Source organism: Eutrigla gurnardus (assembly GCF_963514095.1).
Source record: "Eutrigla gurnardus genome assembly, chromosome: 15".
NCBI lineage: Eukaryota > Metazoa > Chordata > Actinopteri > Perciformes > Triglidae > Eutrigla > Eutrigla gurnardus.
Window position 1 is genome coordinate 22126404 of NC_139938.1, and position 22753 is coordinate 22149156.

Below are 22753 nucleotides of genomic sequence, written 5' to 3' on the forward strand. Positions count from 1 at the left end.
GGCATCAGTGTGACACTTGACTTAACATCAATACAGAAGTCACAGTTTTCAATCTTTTCAAATGTTTGAATTTCAGACGAGGTACGATGCAGGTACCAGCATGTGAATTATAAAAGGGAACAAGGGCAATTATAAAGCATTAAAACAAGATTACAACAGCAATTATTTCATGCCCAAAACATGTAGTGCGTGATACCATAGCATTACGGAATCAGCCGTGTCACATTTCCCCTACAGATATACATCGCCAAATGTCAGAAAGGCAAAGAGCTTTCAGGGTGTGAATCTGGTTCTTATTATTTCAATCCCACATGTGTGCTGATTTAAAAAATGAGAGATTAAACTCATAAAGTAGGTTCAGTCATTCTGGCTTTAAACAGATGGTGGCATTTGGTTCTAGTTCTCCCCAAAAAACTGGCACGTATCTGAAAAACTATCATTTAAAAACGAAAGAAAACAACCCTAACCCTAACCCACAGCAGTGATTATTAAAACACAAAATAACCTCTTAGTGGTCATTTGGAAAACAATTGAATATATTGAGTATCATATCAGAGAACAATAAACACATACAGTAAATTATGACCAGACACTGTTAGGTCTTAAATCATCATTTCAGACATTTTGATAATAAAAGAAGATGAGGTCAGTTACACATCCGTTCTCTTTCTTCATTGTCTCTCACCTATTTAGGGATGATGATGTATTAATTATAGGCCGACAAAGTCGAAGGTGAGAAGTTACAGCGCTACCTGTGATGCCGTGTTCAGATATACAGCCAGCCAGCTTCTGGAATGCTAACCTAGCGCTGCGTGCTACAATTGTTTTGAGCTGCTTGTGTTTCATAATAAGCATGTCAGTTCATCTTTTAATCTTTTAAACGGCTGCTTCTCTGATAAATGTATGGGGAGCGGACAGGAGTGTGTATTTTTTGGGGCATGTAGCCCAAAATGTCAGGAAAAAGACAACCAACCGGAGGCATGAGACCGTGCTGAACTGTGAAATTATTTTTACACTTGACATGGATGCTCTGTTTTGTTTGGCTTTGTGCTGCAACTCTTCCTTGGAAATGTCAGACAGTAGAGCCCATTCAGTGAACGCGGAGCTTCTCAGGAATAAGAAGGGAATCAGACATGTGACACAGGTGATGACTCATGCTGGACTTGCCAGATTCACTGAATAAAACCTCAGGCTCTCTCTCTCTCTCTCTCTCTCTCACACACACACACACACACACTCTCACTCTCTCATTTTGGTTGTCTTTGCACGGCAGACCACAATGTTTATTTAAACTGAACCTCTAATTAATCTAAAATCATCCTCTGGGTAAAAACAACCAAGCACAGTGAGGAAAACATGGATTTGTACTATAAATAGTGTAATTATGTAAGAAAAAACAAAGCATACATCCCCTTTTTAAGGCACGACATGTCACGTTTGTAGTTGTTTCAATGCTGTTTTAACATGATATTTGTGGCATTAAGTACTCTCGTCCTCCCAAGATGCTTCAGTTACACAAACGATGCAGGAATGTTACATTTTGCATCACAAGTCGTGTTCGCAGCAAAACTCTGCTTTAACCACCTACTCGTTTCAGTTGTAAACACGGGGGTTTGTGCCGCTTGTCATAGCCAGAGGTCATATGTCATATCGACACGTCACTGATAGAGGTCAATACAGGTCATGGGGTCCTCGGCTTCTCTTCAAAAGGTGCATAGGCAAATATTCACACTATGATAAACAATCAAAGCACAGAAATAGAAATCTTTTGGCCACATCCTTGCCAAGTCAAATGTTAAGTCTGATATTGATGTACGACATTGATTTAAAGCTTTACTTTTAATTCCACTATAATAATTATTATGATTTACTACTTTGAAATGAGTTGGTGCACTGCAGCAGCCTGACCTAACATGCCAACATCCCAACATCAACTGACAACAAGACTGAAGATTGCGATGCAGAAATAATCATCGTTAAATAAAGAACTAATAACACAAATGTAATTCAAATTCATTCAGTTTGGAATACCCTTTTTTATAAAATGTGTGTTAGGTGCCACTTATGCTGTCAACACAGACGGCAGCTCCACTGACAATGGTGTGAACACACACGTTTAACTGATTGTATCTGAAACATGCTGTAATGTAAAACTTCACAGAGGACCGGTAGAGCTGCACCTCCACCCGCTTTCAGTCATTTTTCTAATGAAATTGAAAAGACAATAAATCAACCAGAAACACAAAGAAAAGATCTAAATATTGAGATGCATCGCACCGGAACTGGTGAAGACAAAAGAGGCAACAATATATAATAAATATAAACCAAAATTGAATAAATACATAAATAATGTAATTTCCCTGAAATGATGAATTGTATCGGAGCCCACGAACAGCTGGACGGCCTGGCAGTAAGAGAAGAAGGTTTGCAGGAGCGACCCCTCCGCTCACAAACACATACAGCATCAGACGCGTATCGTCTGAAGTTATGCAAAGCTTTGTGTCGAGCATAGTAAACCTATCTTCTGAAATTCTCAACAACAACAAAATGGCAAGTGGGAATTTTGGCAAATGACCGAAAAAGAAAAGTATAAAAGCATTTTTAGAAAAGTTGCAATACAGAGTCATTTTCAAAAGCTGAATCCTTTTTGCGTGTACAATGAAAGATGCTTTTTTGTCAGCCACAGCCAATCGTGTGTTCTAACAGTGGTCCAATGTCATGGCATGCAGGGTTGTATTGAGAGATGTCGTGGTTTTATACACTAACTTTAAATATATTGAAACTACGCCAGAGTCTGTGGTAAGACGGGAAGAACAGGTGGATGGCTTCCAGGACAACATCTAAATAAACTCTAGTCGTCACACGTTTCTGCAGAGGCACGGCTCGGGTTCTGCTTCGGCGAGCACTGGAGACGTGACGGCGGATGGCAACGGGGAGCGTGGAAAGCAGGAACCTGACGTTTAAACACCTATCAATTCAAAAATGAATTGGAATCGAAAAAAAAAAAACAATTCCACAAAAGAGAAGAAGGAAAACCCAAGAAGGTCGGTGGTTTGTGGCTGCGATGCCAGCTTGCAGCTTCTGTCTCCTTCAGTGAACGAGTGAGTCACATGTCTACGTCACGGGAACGTTGTCAGTTCTTACAGGCTCAATAACCACTGAGCATGTTAAGAGGGAGGTACAGTACCGGTCTTCCCATAGACCCACTTATTTCTCCTCAGCAAATCCCAGCCTCGTCCCACTGCTAGTCCACACACACAGGATGAGCCCCCGGTAACTCGGAGGTGAAGATGTGATGGACAGGAAGTGGGGTGGTGGCTGACGTCATATGAAGACACGGAGGTGTTTCTCCGCCCCGTCTCCCGTTTCAGTCAGGCAGAAGCAGACTCCTGAAGTCCCACGAGCCACCGGGTCCTCGCCCACGAGGGGGCTCTCTGGTCCCTGGCAATGGATGGGGGTGGAGGGGGGGGGAGAGGTTGGCCGGATCGGCCGTGGGTCGGACACAGCATCCGGGCTGGTGTCAAACAGCTGAGAGTTGCGTGGGCTTGGATGCAGGCAGATCCAGCAGAGCCTGGACGGTGATGCCTACCTTCACCAGGCCGCGCTCCTCTAGGATGTGATGGGGCAGACACAGCTTGTCCTGAGAGAGCAAAGAGACGTCTCACACTTGGAACAGCTTTCTCTCTCCCTCGTCATTTAAAGGATTAGTTCAGCCAAACTACAAAAAACACAAAGCAGACTTGCCTCCAGTGGGTTCTCAGCTAGTTTTTAGTCTCATTTGCGGAGATTTTAAGATATTTGGCTGTGATATCCGTACTCTATCATCCCCATGCAAACAGTACTTCTTCACAGTTTATGTAAAATAAACTAAATTCAAAATTCAAACCACATGAATTCACATTTAGAAAAATTCACCTTCATTAGTTGTATTAGGGCAACAGTTGCTTTTAGTTAAAATATAGACATCATCATAAATCGTAAAAAAACATTAAAAAAAAGCTAATGAAGTGCAAATAAAAGGTTGTGCTTGTTTTGATTTAAAAAAAGATTATACATATATATTACCTGTGTGACACCCAGCTTCTTACAGGCATCCAAGAAGTTCTCCACATTCCTACGACATTTCGCCATGCTAAGCTTGGGCTGGAGGCCAGACCACCAGTCATGTTAGAATCCATCACAACACATTTCTCAAGAATACAATTACTCCCAACTAATAATGACATTGTTTTCTCTTGGGTTTGTTTGATTAGTTCTTTTAAAAAGAGCCCTTGGGCGTTTCTGTGTGCTCACCACGGCTGGAGACGGGACATGGATGCTGGCAACCGACCGGGGACAGATGTGATTGGCTAGATGGCAAAGGACGACCCCATCCATCAGAGCAGCTCCGACGTCGTCAGGCAGCAACACCTTCAGCCTGGACTCAATGTTCTACAGACACATAAACAATGACCTCATGATGTATTCACTTACACACACACACACACACAACAGGGAGTATTCTCTATTACTCACATTGACTTCTGTCTCCACACGTTTCTGTTCTTTATTTACCAGGAAAGCCGCAGCAGAAAGATGGTCGCATAGTTTACAAAATAATGTCACTTTCTATTTACATCTCGTCCATTGAATGTAAACTCAAAGGGCTTTACATTTGAGGAGAAATATGTAAACATAAGATCATCTTCAGCCAAATCAACAGATATAAGATAACAGTAGTATACACAAGCACACACACACACACACACACACACACACACACACACTGCTTCAAGCTGTTTATGTGATCATATAAACTTACACGATGAGAGATCAATTAGATTTTCCAGAGAAAAGGAGAAAAAAAAAGAAGATAACAGTTCGAGGCGTTTCATGGTGTTTTATGTTCTTCCAGTAAGCCGCTAGATCTTTTTTGGCTCTCTCTGATGATAAATGTGCTCACTCGGATGATCTGATGTTTGTGTGAAGTTGAACTGCTACTGGACATTAAAAAGATGTGCACGTCTGGAGAGAAAATGAAGTGCGAGAGGAACATTCGTTGAACACAAGACACCTTCGGTACTCTATCCGTGCACTCTCCCCGTGCACTCTCCCCTCTCATGAGGACGTATTATATGTGAAGAAGCAAGTTGAACGACTTTGTCCTCTCAACAAAAAGGCTGGTGGCTTCGGTGGTTTTTGGGAAGCAGATGCAATCTCACATCTGCCTTGTTTTTTGGGGGGATTTTGTTATTTTGCCTGTTTTCCATCGGCGTCCGCGCCGGAGGATGACATCTCATTAAGACTAAACGTTCGCAGCCTTCGTCTTGCTGCAGCTGATCACAGACCCTGGTTTGACCGAGTTTGACCAGCCAAAGTTCCAAGTGAATTCAGCTGAATGTTTCCCAACATCTATGAGGGACAAGTCATACACCACATCATCGGTTACGGGATTCAAATATCCAGTCCTGCAACACCTCGTGAATGAGGGGGGGCGCTGTCATCGGCCACGTGCGAGTACACTTGCTTATCTGGGCAGAGTCAAAGAGGACATGATGCCCTCTGACCTCAGGTCTGATTCATATCTTATCACATAAGTGCCAGCCTTGCGTTCCTTCTTCTTTCTGTTTTTGATCACCAGCATTGAACAACCTCCCACTTTGTGTTGTTTGACACTGTCCCACTTTGTCTCTATGAACCCACTTTTTCTCTTTTTCATTTAATCTGTAAAAAAAAAACGTATCCTAAACTGTGAAGTGGAACCGTGGAAGTGAAATGTCATTTTCACTTGTCATTCTGTTAAAGAGGGGCTGCACGGTGGTGTAGTGGGTAGCACTGTCGCCTCACAGCAAGAGGATCCCGGGTTCGATTCCCGGGTCGGCCCGGGTTCCTTCTGTGTGGAGTATGTTCTCCCCGTGTAAGCGTGGGTTCTCTCCGGGTTCTCCGGCTTCCTCCCACAGTCCAAAGACATGCAGGATGGGGATAGGTTCATTGGTGACTCTAAATTGCCTGTAGGTGTGAATGTGAGTGTGAATGGTTGTTTGTCTCTACATGTCGGCCCTGTGATAGACTGGCATCCTGTCCAGGGTGTACCCTGCCTTCGCCCAATGACAGCTGGGATCGGCTCCAGCCCCCCGCGACCCTGAATACAGGATAAGCGGTAGAAAATGATGGATGGATGGATTCTGTTAAAGATGTTGTTCAGAATCTGGTGGGTTGAGTCTCTTGTATTTCAGAGCTCCCTGTTGGATCTCTGACAAGTGATGAGAGATAGATAGTTCCCCAAATAAATGTTAACAGAGACACAAGATTAATCATCACGCTATTCCTGTTAACATCTGGAAGAAGTTGGAAAGGATCTTTCACAAGAACACTTGGCAGAGTGAAACCATGGCACAAGTCCAGTGCATAACACCACCACTAGAAGTGTCTTGTTTGTGAAATGGACAAGCAGACACTTCATAACCCAGATCTTCATAACATGTATTCATCTTACACTGAGGGAATCCGGTACGGAGAAAATCCCCTCACAAAGGCCACATGAACACATTATTCAAATTGCTTCAAAGTAATGAAAACTCAGGGTTTGATGACAGCAGATGAAGTCCCGACCACTTGTGTTTTCTACCTTGTGCAATCACTCAACAACCAGTGCATGCAGCGACTCCTCCTAAATCCCTCCTACAAGCCACTTGAGAACCTGCCTGAGGCCTGATAGGAAATCACACCTCAGGTAGAAGGTGGGATTTCAACTTCCTAGAAGCCAAGTGCAGTTGTGAATTCCTGTGAAAGGACACAGGTACGCCTCTGGATTTTAAACACTTATTCACGTGAATGACTCAGTCATTTGTGCAAAATGCAAAAGGGTCCGGGAAGCTTCTGACCTGCCGTAAGAGTCCGATCTGTTCGATTTCCTCTCTCAAGTGCTCCATCTTCCTCCTCATAGTGAAGCTGGGGTCTGTTGAGGCATACTCCGCCCGGCTTCCTCTGGCGAAGGCTGAAATGGAGAACTCCAGATGACACACACAGACAGGAGAGGAGGAAGCTAAAATCCTAGATAATGCTACTACTGACCATCCTAGCAGGTCAACCAGAGGTCTACTTCCTCGTGAGAACGGATGCTTACATTCCACTCCTGCTTTTCTAGCAAAGTCTGTTATATTCACTGGACCAAAACCCAATCTCTGATGATATCAAGGCAAGAAATCTGAATATCTGTGATCTGCGTTATCAGGATAAAGGTGGCACCACCATGAAAAGAGGCTACGTGCAGAACGCAAACATCGTGATTGTGACGGAAGCTTTTTTTTTTTTTAAATGTATCGTTTCATCAAGACAATAATGAGCAGGATAATCAACAATAAAACTGTAAATTAGCTGTGGCCTTGTAGAAAGAAAAAATAAAGTAGCTGCAGCTCAACTAAACTGCAAACGTAAAACACGGCTCACACATTAATGCATCAGCTGGAATGATCTAATAACATGAGTATTTTACTTTAAATACGTTTTCCAGCCTAGTTACATACATTTACATGCAGGACTTTGATCTGCTATGGAGTATTTTCTTTAACAGTATTGTATTACAGTTATACTTCCACCTAAGTAGAGGATCTACTCATGAGTGGAACCAAATAAAGCAGGCGGAGACATGAATCCGGTTGTGCATTGTCCTTGACTGTTAATAGACCGATAGAGTTCCTCAGAAATCTTCCCCACTTCCAGAGAAACGATGCTGGGACTCAACAGGAAAATATATTTTGGCTTCAGATCTTTGGGTTGAAATGGAGCGCTGCCCCAGAGCTCTCTTCAAAGACGCTGACTGCACCTAAATATGGACTCATATAGTTAAAATCATTCATTTGAAGGTATCCTAAATAAAAACGTGCTCATTGATACAGCAAATGAATTGGAAATATGTCCCTCCCCAAATATAATTTCCAAATATGATTGTCTATTCATCAATTTTTCATTTTAGTTAAGCTTCTGGGTGTATCAAGTCTTGCAGGTACATACTTTCTACTATCTATTTCTTTATTATCTTCAGAAATCAACCCAGAAGAAGTCGTACGGATGTTTCATTATCAGGGACAACAACAACCACTGGAGTGTCACCTGATCTCGGCTTCAGTCCAAACACCGTCAGGGTGGTGCTGAAATCGGCGTTGCGCAAACCCTCCTGGAGACAAAACATTCAGCAGAAAGTAAGAACAAAGCAATATTGATTCGATATTTTCCAACTTAATCCAATTTTTTTTCTCAAACCCACCTCACAGTCGTCGTTGCCGCTGGAGTTTTTACGAGCACTCTGACACTTGTGCTATCAGGTAAAAAGATAAAAACGCATTCTTTATTTGATTAAGTGTACCGCTGTGTTTATTCAACGAGTAGAGTTCTATAAAAGAATGATTTACGGTCTTCATTCCTTCTTTCACAATGTTATCCATGACTGCTGTTGTGAGGAGACACGCTCGTACCTTCAGGTAATCTTTCCTCAGGTACTTGTTCCTCCTGCGATCTTCATTCTGATTGAGGACCGGCGGGACTTCGGGCCACTTTGGCTCTGAATCGGACTGATCCGACTTCAGGCTGCCGTCGAAGGAGCAGGAGGAAGTAGGCTGTTTGAAAGTAGACGGACACCGTTTAAAACGTCACACGGCGGATGGAAGACATGTCCAAATACAAGGTCAGCGATAGAAATGGGATCACATGACTCGTGGTGTGATGGTTGGTAGTTGGTACCTGTCCACTCAGCACTGATGCTCCGCTGCTTCCTTCATCTAGAGAAGCACTACAGGACGAATAAAGACAGGAGTAGCATCAGATCACCGTAAATATTGTTCCACATTCAGATAACATTAAAGACACTATCTATCTCTCTCTCTCTCTCTATATATATATACACACCGTTTATGCTCTTTATTATTTACAGACACCTAAAGTGTGAGAATGCGTTGTTAGCTCATGTAACATCGTTATGTTTTAGACTATTGGACGGTGAGAACCGTTCACATTTCATAGGCTGCAGGATAATCATCTAATTGATGGCGAGAACAAAAGGCAACGGATCAGCCCTGACAGTAATTCTTCTTGCGCAGGTGTGTCCTGTAAAACACCTCGGCTTACTTACTAAATCATAGCATTTTATAAATGTGGCGGATAGGTTGGGCGGTGTGTGGTTACCATTTCCACGACCTCTACAAAGGGCTCCCCTGTAAATGCAGGACTGAACAGGTGGCACAGTGCGTACCTTCGGGCGGTCTGAGGCGGGGGCCTCGGTTTGCTGCCTGAGCTTCCGGAGTGGCTTAGAAATCTGCAGACAGAATCCGATACGTGTACGTTTACAGCACAACAATAAGAACTGTAACAATGGAAATGACTCAGGGTGAGTCGTATTAACGACTCATAAACCAGTCATGAAGAGAATTTAATCCACATCCAGGATGGAGACATTTCCATGGATTCAAGCATTCCGACGACCTCACAGTGTGATCAGTGGTCTGTATGTGATGATGACAAAGAAAGTCCATCTACCTGTGTGCCCGGCCTGTCACTCTCCGTCGGTGAATAAGACTCTCCGCCCTGCATATTAAGGACCGCCGCCTGGAAGCCGCACATCCGATGTGGAGCAGCCGAAGAGTGTGTGAATGTGAGATGATAAGGCGTGGACAAGAGAGGGCACAGAGTCAGCAAAGTCATGCTGGGAAGAATTTGATTTTCAGGGCAGAAAGAGGTCAAATGGCGACGATGGAGCGATATTTGGGGATGTAAGGAAAGCAGTCTGAATACTGAGAAACGGACGATGAAACCCAAAAAAACACAGGTGTGATGAGAGGATGTCAACTCTAAGAGAAGAAGAATGTAACAGACGAAGGAGGTGCAGCAAATGGAAATGGAATGGAATGGAGAGTGTTTTGTTCCAAGAAGCAAAGTGAGAGCGACACACCTGTTCTGCTGCTCCTGCTGCAGAAGCTGAACAGCAATCTTCCTCAGATCCAGCACTTCCTTTAGATCTTCATCCTCTTCCTCAACGAGCTGCTCCTTATCAGAACTGGATCAAAGTTTTATTTTCATTAGAAACTACACACAACTCTTCCCTAAAACCTTCGCTAAATGCCTGCGAAGGGAGGAGAGCTCTAAAACAACAAATTCAGAAAGGCCTCAATCCAGCTGTCAGAACACTAAAGCCTCTTTGACAAAGTATTTAATATAAATTATCTCGACGAGAACATCTTTTTGGCCACATAATAGTCACAGTGTTTCCCCTACCATTGTACAGGCCTGGCGAGGCCGCCAGGCCAAGGAGGCCTGGCGCCAGGCCAAAAAAAAAATAAATGTACCAAAAATAAGCCACCTATCAATTCATTCATAAATCAATAATCATTTACATTAGGAGCGCCTCCGCGCAGCACAGTAGACTTCCTCCGCAAGACGCGCAGCCACAACAATCCTCGCCGCGCGCTCCCGCTACGTTCTTCTTCGTGTACTTTACGCGCTTGATGTTGTTCTGATGCCGTTCCGCCTCGTTAAACCACCACGATGTCGCTTTCTACTTTGAAAACACGGAACGTTTACATTGTATTTTGATAAGCTGTTGCACTCTTCAGACTCGTGGTGTGAGCGGAACCGGACTGGTGCACTTATAAGAAAAATGCCGCTGTGTGTCGCCGTCCAAAATCCGCTTTCCTCGCGCTGCCTGCTCGCACAGATCCGCTCGTGCACACATTCGCTGATGCAGGTCGAGTGTTGTCGAGAAATAAATGCAGAGACGGTGCTCCTTAAAAAGAACATCCACCCATGCGTGTGTAGTATTAGGACGTGATGACGAATGTACAACCGGCTAACGGGCCAAAGCCCGTTTGGGCTGGAGCAGTGTGAATGCAAAGCCGCGGGGGACCCTCCTGGGGCTATCGTACCGAGGCACGCTACTGATCACGCCCTTAGGCAGCCTATGTTAATAAAATAAGTAATGTTTTTGATAAGCTGTGGAACTCTGAGTTAACCTATTTCTCCCTGAATTTCTATGAACTATTAGGCTGTTGAGTAAACCTATAACTTATATTTTACTTGATAAAATAAGACAATATATGCACTCATATGTCGTTTTAGTGTTTTACAGTATCTGTAGCTATTAATGTGATGCTCCTCATTTTCCAGCCATATTTTTCCGGCCCATAATTTTGCATCATTTCCATCAACCAGCACCTTAATAAGTCACTCTCTCCTTGAATCCTTGAAAACCTTGAATACACTCTGGTTGAACAAAAATGTTGAATGCAAATATAATAATTGCAGAACAGACTGCTTGTTGTGCCACCTGACTTAATCCAACTGCACCAATACACCATCCCACGCGTCTCGTCTGTTTAGGGTTTTTTTGGTGGGTCTGAGTCAGAATATCTCATCCACATACTGTGCCGTGAAGAAGTATTTGTTTCAGATCATCAGACTCATTTTAATATAAGACAAACACAACGTAAGTGAACACAAAATACAGACTATTCCATTTACTGAAGGTAATGAATTATTACTCCTGGATGTGTTGTGGTCTTGGTGGAGTTTTGGTAGTCCACCACTGTTCCATGTTCTCTCCATTTGTTAATAATGGCTCTCACTGGGGTTCGCTGGAGTCCCAGAGCCTTAGATGTGGCCTTTTGAGACCTTTGAGCTTCACAGTGACGGAGAGGTTTTTATTGAAATGTTCGGATTGAACAGGTCTGGCAGTTATCATTCCTGGGTGTGTCTTGTAAAACTGAACCAAAATGACCAATTCAATTTGGTCTTTTGGTTGATTGAGTAACTTTTTCACGTAGAGCCCGGTAGTGTTGGTGTAGTGTTTTCCCCTTCAATAAATAAAATAATATTTTTTTAAATAATTTAGTTTAAGGGCTGCATGGTGGTGTAGTGGGTAGCACTGTCGCCTCACAGTGAGAGGGTCGCGGGTTTGATTCCTTCTGTGTGGAGTTTGCATGTTCTCCCCGTGTAAGCGTGGGTTCTCTCCGGGTTCTCCGGCTTCCTCCCACAGTCCAAAGACATGCAGGATGGGGATAGGTTCATTGATGACTCTAAATGTCCCGTAGGTGTGAATGTGAGCGTGAATGGTTGTTTGTCTCTACATGTCTCCCTGTGATGGACTGGCGTCCTGTCCAGGGTGTACCCTGCCTTCACCCAATGATTGCTGGGATCGGCTCCAGCCCCTCCGTGACCCTGAATACAGGATTAGCGGTACGATGGATGGATAATTTAGTTTACTCTGGTTGTCTTTGTCTTGTATTAAAATTAGTTTGATGATCAGAAACATGTAAGTGTGACAAATATGCAAAAAAGAAATCAGGAAGGGGGCGTAAACTTTTACACAGCGCTGTAATTGGCTTAACATTTCACAGGGAAAATTCCCAGAAATATTTGTGGATGTTTTTAAACTTAAACTTCAGCAAGTCATAACAGCGCCGAGCATATTTTCCTACTTTCTTACATCTCCATAAGGCGTACCGGAGGTGCGCCCTGGGAGCATAAAGCCGAGGCATGCATTGTATATCTGCAGCTGGTGAAAGATGCTGTTTGCACGAGGGCGTTCACCATCTCGTTGACAGATCAAGGGAACGGCTAGCTTGACGACTCGTCGTTATTTATGCACCATATGTTTTCAGCGGGCAGGTCATCTTCACCATAGTGAAGCATAAGTAAATAAATAGTTACCGTGATTACTAATAACTGTAAAACCTGTGATCCGGGTAAACTCACGTCTTCCACGAAACCCTTGAAAAATGAGTCATGAATTGAACGTGACTCAGACAACAAAAACGTGTTTGTTCAAGGATCAGAGTGACTAAGACGTAGAAGTAGGAACTCACCCCGACTCCTCTTTCCAGCCATCTTTATCTCTGCTTTGGTGAGACATGTTAAGGACCTTCTCCAGTTCCTAAAACAAACGCACGGACGCAACCGTCATGTCAGGAACCACAAGTCAGAAGATTGGTTTCTCCTTAATAACCTTTGGGGATGCTTGTCGTCATCCTGGTGACAGACAGACTGACGGATTCATACCTTTAAACAAGACACATGAGTGCTCAGCTGCCCGTCACACTCTGACAGAGCAGGATCCTCTTCCGGGTTGGGGTCTATAAAGTCATAGAGATCCTGATCTGATAGAGGGAGGAAGCATCCGCGTTCATCAAATAAACGGTCACATTTCTTTTTCTTTTTAAGGCACTTCATTCAACCAGCCCCCGTCTCTCCGTTATTGCTCTCAAAGGGGAATATGTGATACTTATTTTCGGTAACCTTTGCAATCCATTCTGGAGAGGAGAGTGAGGGCATCGGCGCGGGCTGTCTCTGAAACCTGAGAGTGCAGGCTGACGGTGTCGTCGTCTGAAGGCTGCAGGAGAACAAAGGAATCGGCATGAGAACAAACAAATGCTTGTTTTGATTCTTATATAATACTGTAGCTCAGCAGCGGCAGGGATCACCGCTCTGTCTGGAGCGGAGATGGACACCCACGCACGTGTTTTCAAGTTGTTTCCATAGCAACCTCACCTGTCGTGTCTAGACTTAGCGATTCCTTTCCTGTCACCATCAGAGACCTCCCCACCTCAGCCTGATCAACCTCCCGTTAGCCTCCTCCTGCTTTGGCCTCTATGTATTCGTACTTTGACATGTATGTATCTCAAACTGTTGCATTCTGGTACGTAATAATAAATTAGGACAACGTGCTTCAGTTCATGCCATCAGTTAACAGGCTTGTTGGAGATGAACTGTGTCGGACGGTTTGAATCTGATCTGTCGGCTAGTTTGTGGGAACGTTTGTGTCTATTATTCCATTCTATCGTTTGTTCTTTTTATGTCTGCCATGTAAAGCTTAGAAATAATCTTTTTTATAATAATTAATCAACCAACCAAGATATGTTGGTTGACAGATTCGTCTGTTCAGAAAATTCTGGTGTCAAAACAAAGAGCAAGCCGGCTCTTTGATCAGGCGACAGCCAGGCTTTTCCCATCATGCCCTGGGCCCACAGCCAACGCGGCGCCTGGCTCAAAAAAACTGCAGCCGCCTTGAGCAGGTTAGAGAAAAATCTAAATGGCATCCATTGTGCAGCGGTGGCCGGTGATGGATTCTGTCCTGCTCATCTCAAACGAGCCTATTCTTGAGTGTTGAACTCTGACCTCAGTTGTAGACAGCCTCTTGTCACCGTTGTCACTTCCAATTCCAGAGTCAGGCCCGTGGTTCTTACTGGGATAAAAATCTTCCATGCTGGAAATATGGAACACACACTCGTTCAATAGTGCTTTATTTCTGTGGGTAACCATAAAATCAAATTATTGCAGCAGTTATTAGTATGACATTTCGCCAAGGGAGTATGTGTACATGCAAATATGTTAAAAAAGCAAGTGCATGAAATGTGTCGGTACCTATCTGTAAGCGGCTGTGGAAGGCAACGTTTTCCAAGGGAGGGGAGGTCCAGGGTGTCCGGCTTCTTGTCCATCCTACACGCCTGGATGTTCAGGTACTTGAAGATGTGCACTTTGCCCTTAAGACAAATCTGAAACACACAAAGACACACTGGAGTCTGAGACGTTCTCACCACTAGGGATGAATATGTCAATTATTCCACCAGATGGAGCTACTGTGCCTGGTTCCTGAGAACATGAGGGACGTGAGAAGCATGCTTTGTGCTGCATGCTGCCACCATGTTTCTATGTGACATCCAGGTAACATGCACAGACAGAATTATGAAATGAATTCACTTACCTGTGCTGGTGGAGACTGCATAGGATTGTTATCTAGGATAATGTGCTGCAGCTGCCTGAGTTTCCTGTAAGCTGGAGGAATCTCTGTGATCTTATTGCAGGAAAAGTCAAGTCGGATGAGGGGCAGGTCAGCCAACTCTGCAAGTACAGACCAGAGAACAGCCTTTGTTGAATGCAACCCTAATCAGAATAAAGCATCACTTAAGAACAGAGCCGAGTCTATGTTGGTGGTAAATCTTTAAAAGATGACTCCAGAGATCTACTATTTGCTGTTCTGTACATTTGAGGGAAACAAATCTGTAACTTAAGGGTGTGATTGTCTCATATCTTTTCATTTTATCCACACGAATTAAAAGGTGTGTGGATAAAATGAATTTAAATGATCGAAGCACAACTGACCAACGAAGGCATTCAGCCATGGTGACACGTTACTCAACTGATTTTGGCTGCACCATTGGTAACATGACAGTTGACACAAAATAAATTGAATGGCTGCGGATCTTGTCAGTGAGAGGACAGGTGAGCTCGCCAAAAACGTCAATCCGGATGAAAGTTTGGATGTCTCTAAATCAACAAAATGACAAAGGGTGTGATGGACTGACCCTCAGGCAGCATGTGAAGACAGTTCTTCCTGATGTTGAGTTCCCGCAAGGCATGAAGCCTCCCCACCTGAGCTGGCAGCACCTGGATCTCATTGCAGCTGACGTCCTGCAGGGGGAGACAAAGTGTAAGGAATGTAGCGCTCCGCCAGCGCACCATACATGAGTTCCTATGCACCGCTGACACATGCACGCTGCTGCTCACCAGTTCCATCAACTCTTTGGCCTTGCCGATCTCCTCAGGGATGGACACGAGCTTGTTGTTGCTCACCAGCAGAACTCTCAGGGGGAGACTGAACAAGTATTTGGGCAAAACCGACAGGAGATTTCGGCTGCAGAGAAAGATGAAACATTGACCTAAATTTAAAACAACACACATCCAGTCGATGGGAATTTGTTCAGTTTCAACAAAAGAGGAAATGCAAGGCTTTCATGAAAGCATCTTTTCCCTGTTAAATGTCACTAAAGGGGAACAAGCACTCCTTGAGGGATTAAAAAAAAAATGGAACACATTTGCATTCACTTTTATTTATTGTATATAATGAGACACGGGAATCAAAGTGAAAGTATGACCTACCTGACGTCGAGATATGTCAGCATCTGCAGATTGATGATGGCTTCTGGGGTGCACTTGATGCAGTTGTGATAGAGGTTGAGTGACTCGAGGGGGGCGAACAGACACACTTCTGGAGGGATTTCTGTGAGGCGATTCTTGGACAAATCTGCCAGGAACAGGAACAGGAGTTGGTAAAAATGTGTGTGTACGTTGAACACGCAGGTGACATACATATAATCGTTTTAAAGGTCCGGGCAGCATCCCTTATGTTTGCTTTAGGCACGAGGCCAAAGAGTTGAAAGACAAATCAATACATCTCGGTGACGGAGCACATCTTCATCGAACACCGGTCTAACATTACACCCGAGTATTGGGCCTCGAAGGTTTGAGTGCTGCTGGCGGGGAAATATCTCAGTATTTTCCATATCGATCTCACTGGGAGTGGCACAGTAATGGCTTCAGAAGCGTATGAATGGGAGGAAAGTGTAAGAATCGACTCCACCTCTTTGCTTTTTGTCGAAAGATCAGTTTCAATCAACAGAGGAGATTTGGGCTGGTAGGTTACGTAAGTTAGATAACTGCACTTTAGTAACTGAAATATGCATGGAAATCTAATGTATTGACATAAATTGATCATAAAGAGACACACCAGGTGCTGTATGGGAGAATACACCCTTTTTGTTAAGTCTTCTTGGACACAGCGGTGCTCTTGGCTCCAACCAATGAAAGCAAAGCCTACCGTCTGCATCTCCCTCTTATGATCAAATATTTACTGTCTCTCTTGCCCAAGAACATCAAAGTGGAGGAGAATATTCTTTCAACACTTTTCATCACACATACATCATGTACTAAATCATAGTATACATCATCAAACAAAACCCCTGCTCCCTCTGGAGGATCACGGCCACAGCCTGAGTTAAGGCACATTGTCCCTGAAGGTTGCTGAATCACTTAAACAGCCCAAGACGCACACGTGCACAGACAATTAGACGCTGTTTCCCTCTCTTGGTGTCGTCTAATAAATAAAGCCTGACGCAATCAGCGTGCAGTTCAACAGCAAAGGCGAGGAAGCATGGGGGAACTATGAGAACAATGCATGTAAAGACTATCTCAATGATAAGAATTCACCTTCAGACGCGTATTGATTCGACTGCTGCAAACTGGTGTGTGTGTGTGTGTGTGTGTGCGTACGATCTTGTGAGTTGCCTCTGGGTGACACGGTGATTAGAGACCTATGTGACGAGCTGCACAGCCGCAGATAAAAACAGCTTTCGATTATTCTGTCCCACCTAACCGACGCAATCGCACCGCTGAAAGCAATAAGCTGACCTGCTGTTAAAAGGGTTCTGATAGGCGGACATGGCAATCCTTTTATCCCCACTCCCCGAGGTTACAAGATGTCATGAGGCGAGCATGAGCTGTGTCTGTCTGCCTTTTTTTTTTAGCCACACTCTCATATGTGACAAGACCGACAGGCCTCACTCTGCAGCCGTGGTCTGAGCTGAAGCAGTAAGCAGAAGTGAGAAGAAGATCCTGAAGTAGACAGCAGCACAAAGGGGAAAAAGGCAGCGATGTTAAGAGGAAACAGATATTACACCATGGGGAAAGACCAAAGCTGAGGTCACAGGCTGTACTGGTTTTCCATTAAGAGTAAATCCTGCTTCTCCCTGAGGCCTCGATGCCGTGGCCCAGCTGTACTCAGACCAGCCAAACGACCGGGGATTCTTCTTCAGCCGTGGAATCATGTGGGTCGATGGGCAATGGGGGGTGGGTGGAGGCTTTGGTCTTTGTGAGCCTGTCCGTCTCCATCCCTCACCTCCCTCCTCCAACCGAGGCCATGCACCATCTGCAGCTCACAGCGGGCCTTTTATCCACCTGCTGGTCACCCAGAGCTCCCCCAGGACCAGGACCAGGACCAGGCCTGCCAGGCACACGAGCCCTCCACCAGGGCTCTGCTGTGATGCGACCTCACGCCAAATCACCAATCTATTCATTTATGTTGCGTCGTGCAGATGATGTCTGGCTATGACACAGCAAACTCTGCACAAACACACATCCTGCTTTTTATCTCCTCTGCAAAAATATAGTCAAAGGTCTGCAACAAATACCAGCATCAAGAAAACTGCAGAGAAACAGCCCAAAATATGCATAGGTAATAAATTCACTGCAAGGTTCAGTTGAATGAAAAGAGGGATGGAAGATGACAAGAACATGATTAATTGGGGTTCATTATTTGCGCTCCGCAGCAGACGGGACCCACAGTGGCTGGCAGGTTTTGGGTGCGGTCTAGAGAGCGTTGCTAGCGGTTACCTTCTGTGGGTTCAGGTGTCTGATGGTCAGTCAGCTCAGGGCCCCTGCCATCAATCTGCTCCTAGAGATTAACAGGATTTCTCATCAGGTTTCGAGGACCAATGATAAGATGGTGGCCCATGGCCAGAGAGGTGCAGGGTGGCAGGGGACTTGTGAACCGTCGTGGGTATCACCGAGTCACTGGCCGTGTTTCAGAGGGAAGAGTCGGTCCAGGGGTTGGGCCTCAGAGTGTGTGTGCGTGTGGTTTGGCCTGGGGCAGACTCTGGATCAGCTGTCTTTGCTCAGCTACTTTATTGGGGGAAGGTCTGTGGGTGCTTTCATGAGGCATCCGAAATCTAGTCCAACATTACAGACACGCCGTTTAAACTTCTACCAGATATGTCCTTCTTCTAGATGCTTCATCAGTCCATGTTCATATAATGCTTGATGTTGTTCTTGTCATAAATATATAGATGTAACATGTAATGAGTAATTGTCCTTATTTTTTGGCCGTCTACACCATAGCCTACTTTAACTGTACTTGTTTTTTACATTATACCTAATTTACTCAAAAGGTTCTTTGAATTCTAGGGTTTGTGAGGAACAGTTTTAAGTATTTAAGTATCTCCAGATCTCTTCTCTCTTTTAAAAAACTGATGTTAAGTGAGGAACAATGTCAGATATTTCCTTTTAAAAAAAAACAATTATATTTCCAAATGTGCAGTTCTCCACTGGGAATAATCTCCAGTGAGCGTTTCTTCAGAAACCTTCCTCAACTGTTTAATATACTGGAAACAGACAGTACATTTTTATTCCCACCAGTGTGTAACCTATTAAGCATCATGATTATAAATATCTTGGTTACTAACCAGATAATAACAGTGGTGTCATGGTGTGATAAGGCCTTGTATTAGGTATGTATTTGTCTTCTTGTCTAGACATGCAAAGGCTCCTCTAGAAGGAGCCCTGAGGGAAGAAGCACCAGTTGGGAATGTGGATTCTCTTTCAGGCTGAAGTCTTATGACTATGATCGCTCAACGACTAATAGAAGTATAGATTTTTTGGTTTGTTTGAGTAGCCTTCAGGCAGTGCCTGCCATTCTTCACAGACTAACCATCACAACAGGACAGACAGGCGTTCATAAGACACCCAGGATATTTGATTTCACTACACGGTGCTGTGTTGTCTTTTTTAATCAACAAGCCTTTTGAACGAGTCCGCCTGCAAATGTGCTTGTACTTTTAACGAGCTGTGACCATTAATCTTATTTACACTGGTCGATTATTATAGCCGGCTCCAACCTTGTGTCCTTCAGACGTGAACTAAACTTCTCAGGAAGAGAAGCATTCATGCAGCGTGATTCTCGCTGTGCGCTACCATCAAATACAATGTGGGATATTTCTTTTGCCACCTGTTTCAGGGTGTTTGTTGAGTTTACAGCTTTTGGGTTGTTCTTCAAATCTCCATTGCATGCACTCACAGTTCGCGACAATCTCACACTTGTTCTTTATCTTTTCTCTGACCTCGCATTCTTTTCATTTTAAGCTGTATTTGATTGTCTAATATTACATCAAGCTGCTAGCAGAGATACAAGAAGGTGATTTGTAGCAGATTCTTCCACACACCCCACACGGTGTTGTACGTCTGAGATCTCTGCACACATGCAAACACACAGCGCTGCAGCGAGCCTGTTTGTACCATAAACAGTGCAGTGTTTGTGCCCTCGAGGGACCGGTCAGACAGGAGCATGCTGAGATATGAACCTGTCCGTCTGCCCAGGTTGAAGCGCCACTCCCCTGCCCCTCTCCAAGGTCAGGGCAGCAGCTCGGAGCTGGTGCACGTTCCCATGGGAAAACAAGCTGACTGGAGACAAACTGCCAGGAGATCAGTGCAAACAGACACCCTTGTGTGAGCAGGCCTCTCTCCTTCTGTGTCTACACACACTGCAGCCTTCTGTTGCTCATTAGTCAGACGGAGGCCACTCGGTTTGACCCTGTTCTCTAAAAAAAACAACATTTAACTTTGAAAACCATTGTATTATAATAACACTCAATTAATGGTGTTCTAAAAAAAAGCCTTCCACAGACATTCAGATTCATTCTACAAAGAAATAAGATGCAAAGACTGTCGCAATCAGAGGAGGAGGTCGTTTCTTTTTCTCATGGGTCAATTAAAAATAAGCTTGTTTTTAGTTCTGGTGTGATGGATTCAGTGAAATATAAAGCAGTGAGGTGTCGATCTGTCTTTGCACGTTTTTTAAGTGAGACTTTCATTGAAGGCATTGAGTTGAAGATGTGGGGGGGGGGGGTGAAAAGACTGCAGCATTCACAGTGACAGGATGAGTCGGGTGGAAGCGAGAGATCAAAGCTGAAACTTTGAGTGTTATATAATCAAATCCCACACGCAACATCACTGATGTATTTGGAGCCTAGCTTTAGATGGAGATGCAATCATTATGACCGTGTATTGTAAATGAGAAAGTGTGCACATTCGGCCCCACAGTCCAGAAATAGAGCATACCAACTTCCTGTTGTGTCTGTCTCTGTCTGCAATGACTTCAGCTCTTCGAGGATGGAGGTTAAAATAATTACCCGTTGGTATAGAACTGGAGGAAGGAGATCGGAGTCAGCTCAAGGTCCAAACAGGGATTTAATCTTGATCAAGAGGAGAATTCACAGAGCAACATGCTGGTCTGTTACTAAGTGAAGACTCATCGTGCTGTGAGACAAACATGGTATTTATCCATCTTCTGTGGGTGTGTTTTCACTCGGTTCACAGGGATGGAAGTCGTAAACTCAAATGTTCAACTAAACCTTGCATGGGTCACAAACCGCACCTGGGTCATAAACCACACCTATGTCGCAAAGCACACACAAATGACCACAGGTCACAGGACACATTTACATTCACACCAAACCTTCTCATGTGTAAGTCTTCAGTTCAGATATCTCTCATCAAGAAGTACAACATTTCCATATCAATGGAGGTTTGTCACATTGCATCGGGCAGTGTGGGATGATGTCAGTTTAATACCAAACAAATCTGTTACTATATCCACGATTTGTGTCCAGACGCTGGAGCCAAGTCAATTAGTGTCTATGAATATATTATGATGTGTGTAAAATGTTACTTTTGATTTCATACAGTGTGTTTAAATGTCTGTCTGGATATGAAGAGGCGAATCACTGAGCAGAAAATGTAAATCCCTTTTAAATGTGAGGCTTCTTGCCATGAGCTGCACGTGACGGAGTGACACCATATGGTACGTGGACATCTCAGAGCACAATCTAGAGGTCCATGATAATGACTCAGAATGATTAATATGAACTCCATTGCACTACTTTCCATTCAATCTGCTTACAGTATTAAAAAGACCATCTTGAGACAAATACACAAGGTTCTTTGACATCTCATCGGTTATAGTCTAGTCCTTTTTTATGTGTAAAAGTTAGACAAGCCCCTAAATTTCATACCGTATGTCAGCCTTCAGAAAACAGACTATATGAATATTTTAATTCCATCTAGAATAGCATATAAACACCCATCCGACTGCATATGAAACCATGTGCCTTCCTCCTTCTCCGACAGATTATCGGCTGTATGGACATATGCACCCAGGCAGCAGGCAGCAGGCAGCAGGCAGGCAGGAGGGGGGTGAGGCTGCAAGTACACTGCATCTTTTGTCTGGTTGTGGCGAAAAAGGGAAAAACAAAAAAACGGTGGAGAAAAAAAAAAAGAAGAAGCATGCAGATTTTTATTCAATGAGGGAGCATTTCACAACTGCCCTCTCGGTTCATTCATATTCTGGTCCGGTGCAGCTTGTGTAGAAACCACTGCACAGGCTGGCCAGGGTGCGCCTGCCGTCTCATTCATGTGTCTCGAGGGGGGGAGTGTGAGAGGAGGGGGGGTGGGGGGGTGCTTACTGAAAGCCGTCGGCGACCAAAACAACCACACGACAGCAGCCGAGCCCCTCGTGCAGGTTAAAAGCAATGTGATCAACGAGCCCGAGTGGACAGTAATCACAAGCAGGACGTGCGCGTGCATTTACACAAGGCGCCTCAGTGTCTCCACTCACACCCCGTCACCTCCACGTTAATGCGCCTCGATCCTCAAATCCACGCACAAACCCGCGCACAATGCGGAGCGCGCACAGGGATCACAGAGCGAGCGCGTCTTTATTTAATTTGTTTTAATGTGAAGCACACTGCCTTCCTTCCCTAGTCCGCGCGCTCAACCGCATAGCCTTACCCACCTGCTTGTGTGGTATCGGTCAGATCGTAGCTCATCCCCGGGTACTCCCTCAGCTTCCTGCCGCTCAGGTTCAGGATCCCCGAGCACACGGCATCCTCCAGCGCCCGGTCCAGGCTGCGGGCCGTGTGGTGCTGCTGCTGCTGCTGCTGCTGCTGGCTGGCGCCGGGGCTCCAGTGGGGTCCGCTGGAGTAGTGATGGCTTTGTAGAGCCGTGACAGCTCCCACACCTCCCTGACTCGACGCCATTTTCGTAAAAAAGAAATTACTCTTACAATAATAAGAGCGCACAGCGGCAGTTTCTCCGCCCATGCGCACATGGAGCACATTCCCCGGGC

At 44.6% G+C, this 22753-nt stretch overlaps 1 protein-coding gene across 1 annotated transcript; it reads right to left on the reverse strand.

Annotated features, from left to right (window-relative positions):
- Positions 1-923: 923 nt before the first annotated feature.
- Positions 924-22682, reverse strand: lrch2 (leucine-rich repeats and calponin homology (CH) domain containing 2). The gene is made up of 21 exons (XM_084029576.1): positions 22421-22682; positions 15901-16045; positions 15529-15655; positions 15327-15432; positions 14726-14862; positions 14386-14516; positions 14140-14227; positions 13261-13354; positions 13024-13121; positions 12831-12898; positions 9923-10027; positions 9511-9579; positions 9227-9289; positions 8719-8767; positions 8454-8594; positions 8246-8296; positions 8092-8155; positions 6864-6976; positions 4294-4431; positions 4066-4143; positions 924-3640 (listed from the first exon to the last, which is right to left on the reverse strand). The coding sequence occupies exons 1-21, from the start codon at positions 22662-22664 to the stop codon at positions 3521-3523; spliced, it is 2229 nt and encodes a 742-aa protein (XP_083885702.1). The 5' UTR covers positions 22665-22682; the 3' UTR covers positions 924-3520.
- Between the last annotated feature and the right edge of the window lie 71 nt (positions 22683-22753).

Coding starts and splice junctions, on each gene's coding strand:
- lrch2 (XM_084029576.1), bottom strand. CDS start 22,664: ATGGCGTCGAGTCAGGGAGGTGTGGGAGCTGTCACGGCTCTACAAAGC. Junction 13,355..14,139: donor AGAGGCTGTCTACAACTGAG/GTCAGAGTTCAA, acceptor GTTCTCCTGCAG/CCTTCAGACGACGACACCGT. Junction 3,641..4,065: donor AGAAGCTGGGTGTCACACAG/GTAATATATATG, acceptor TTGCTCTCTCAG/GACAAGCTGTGTCTGCCCCA.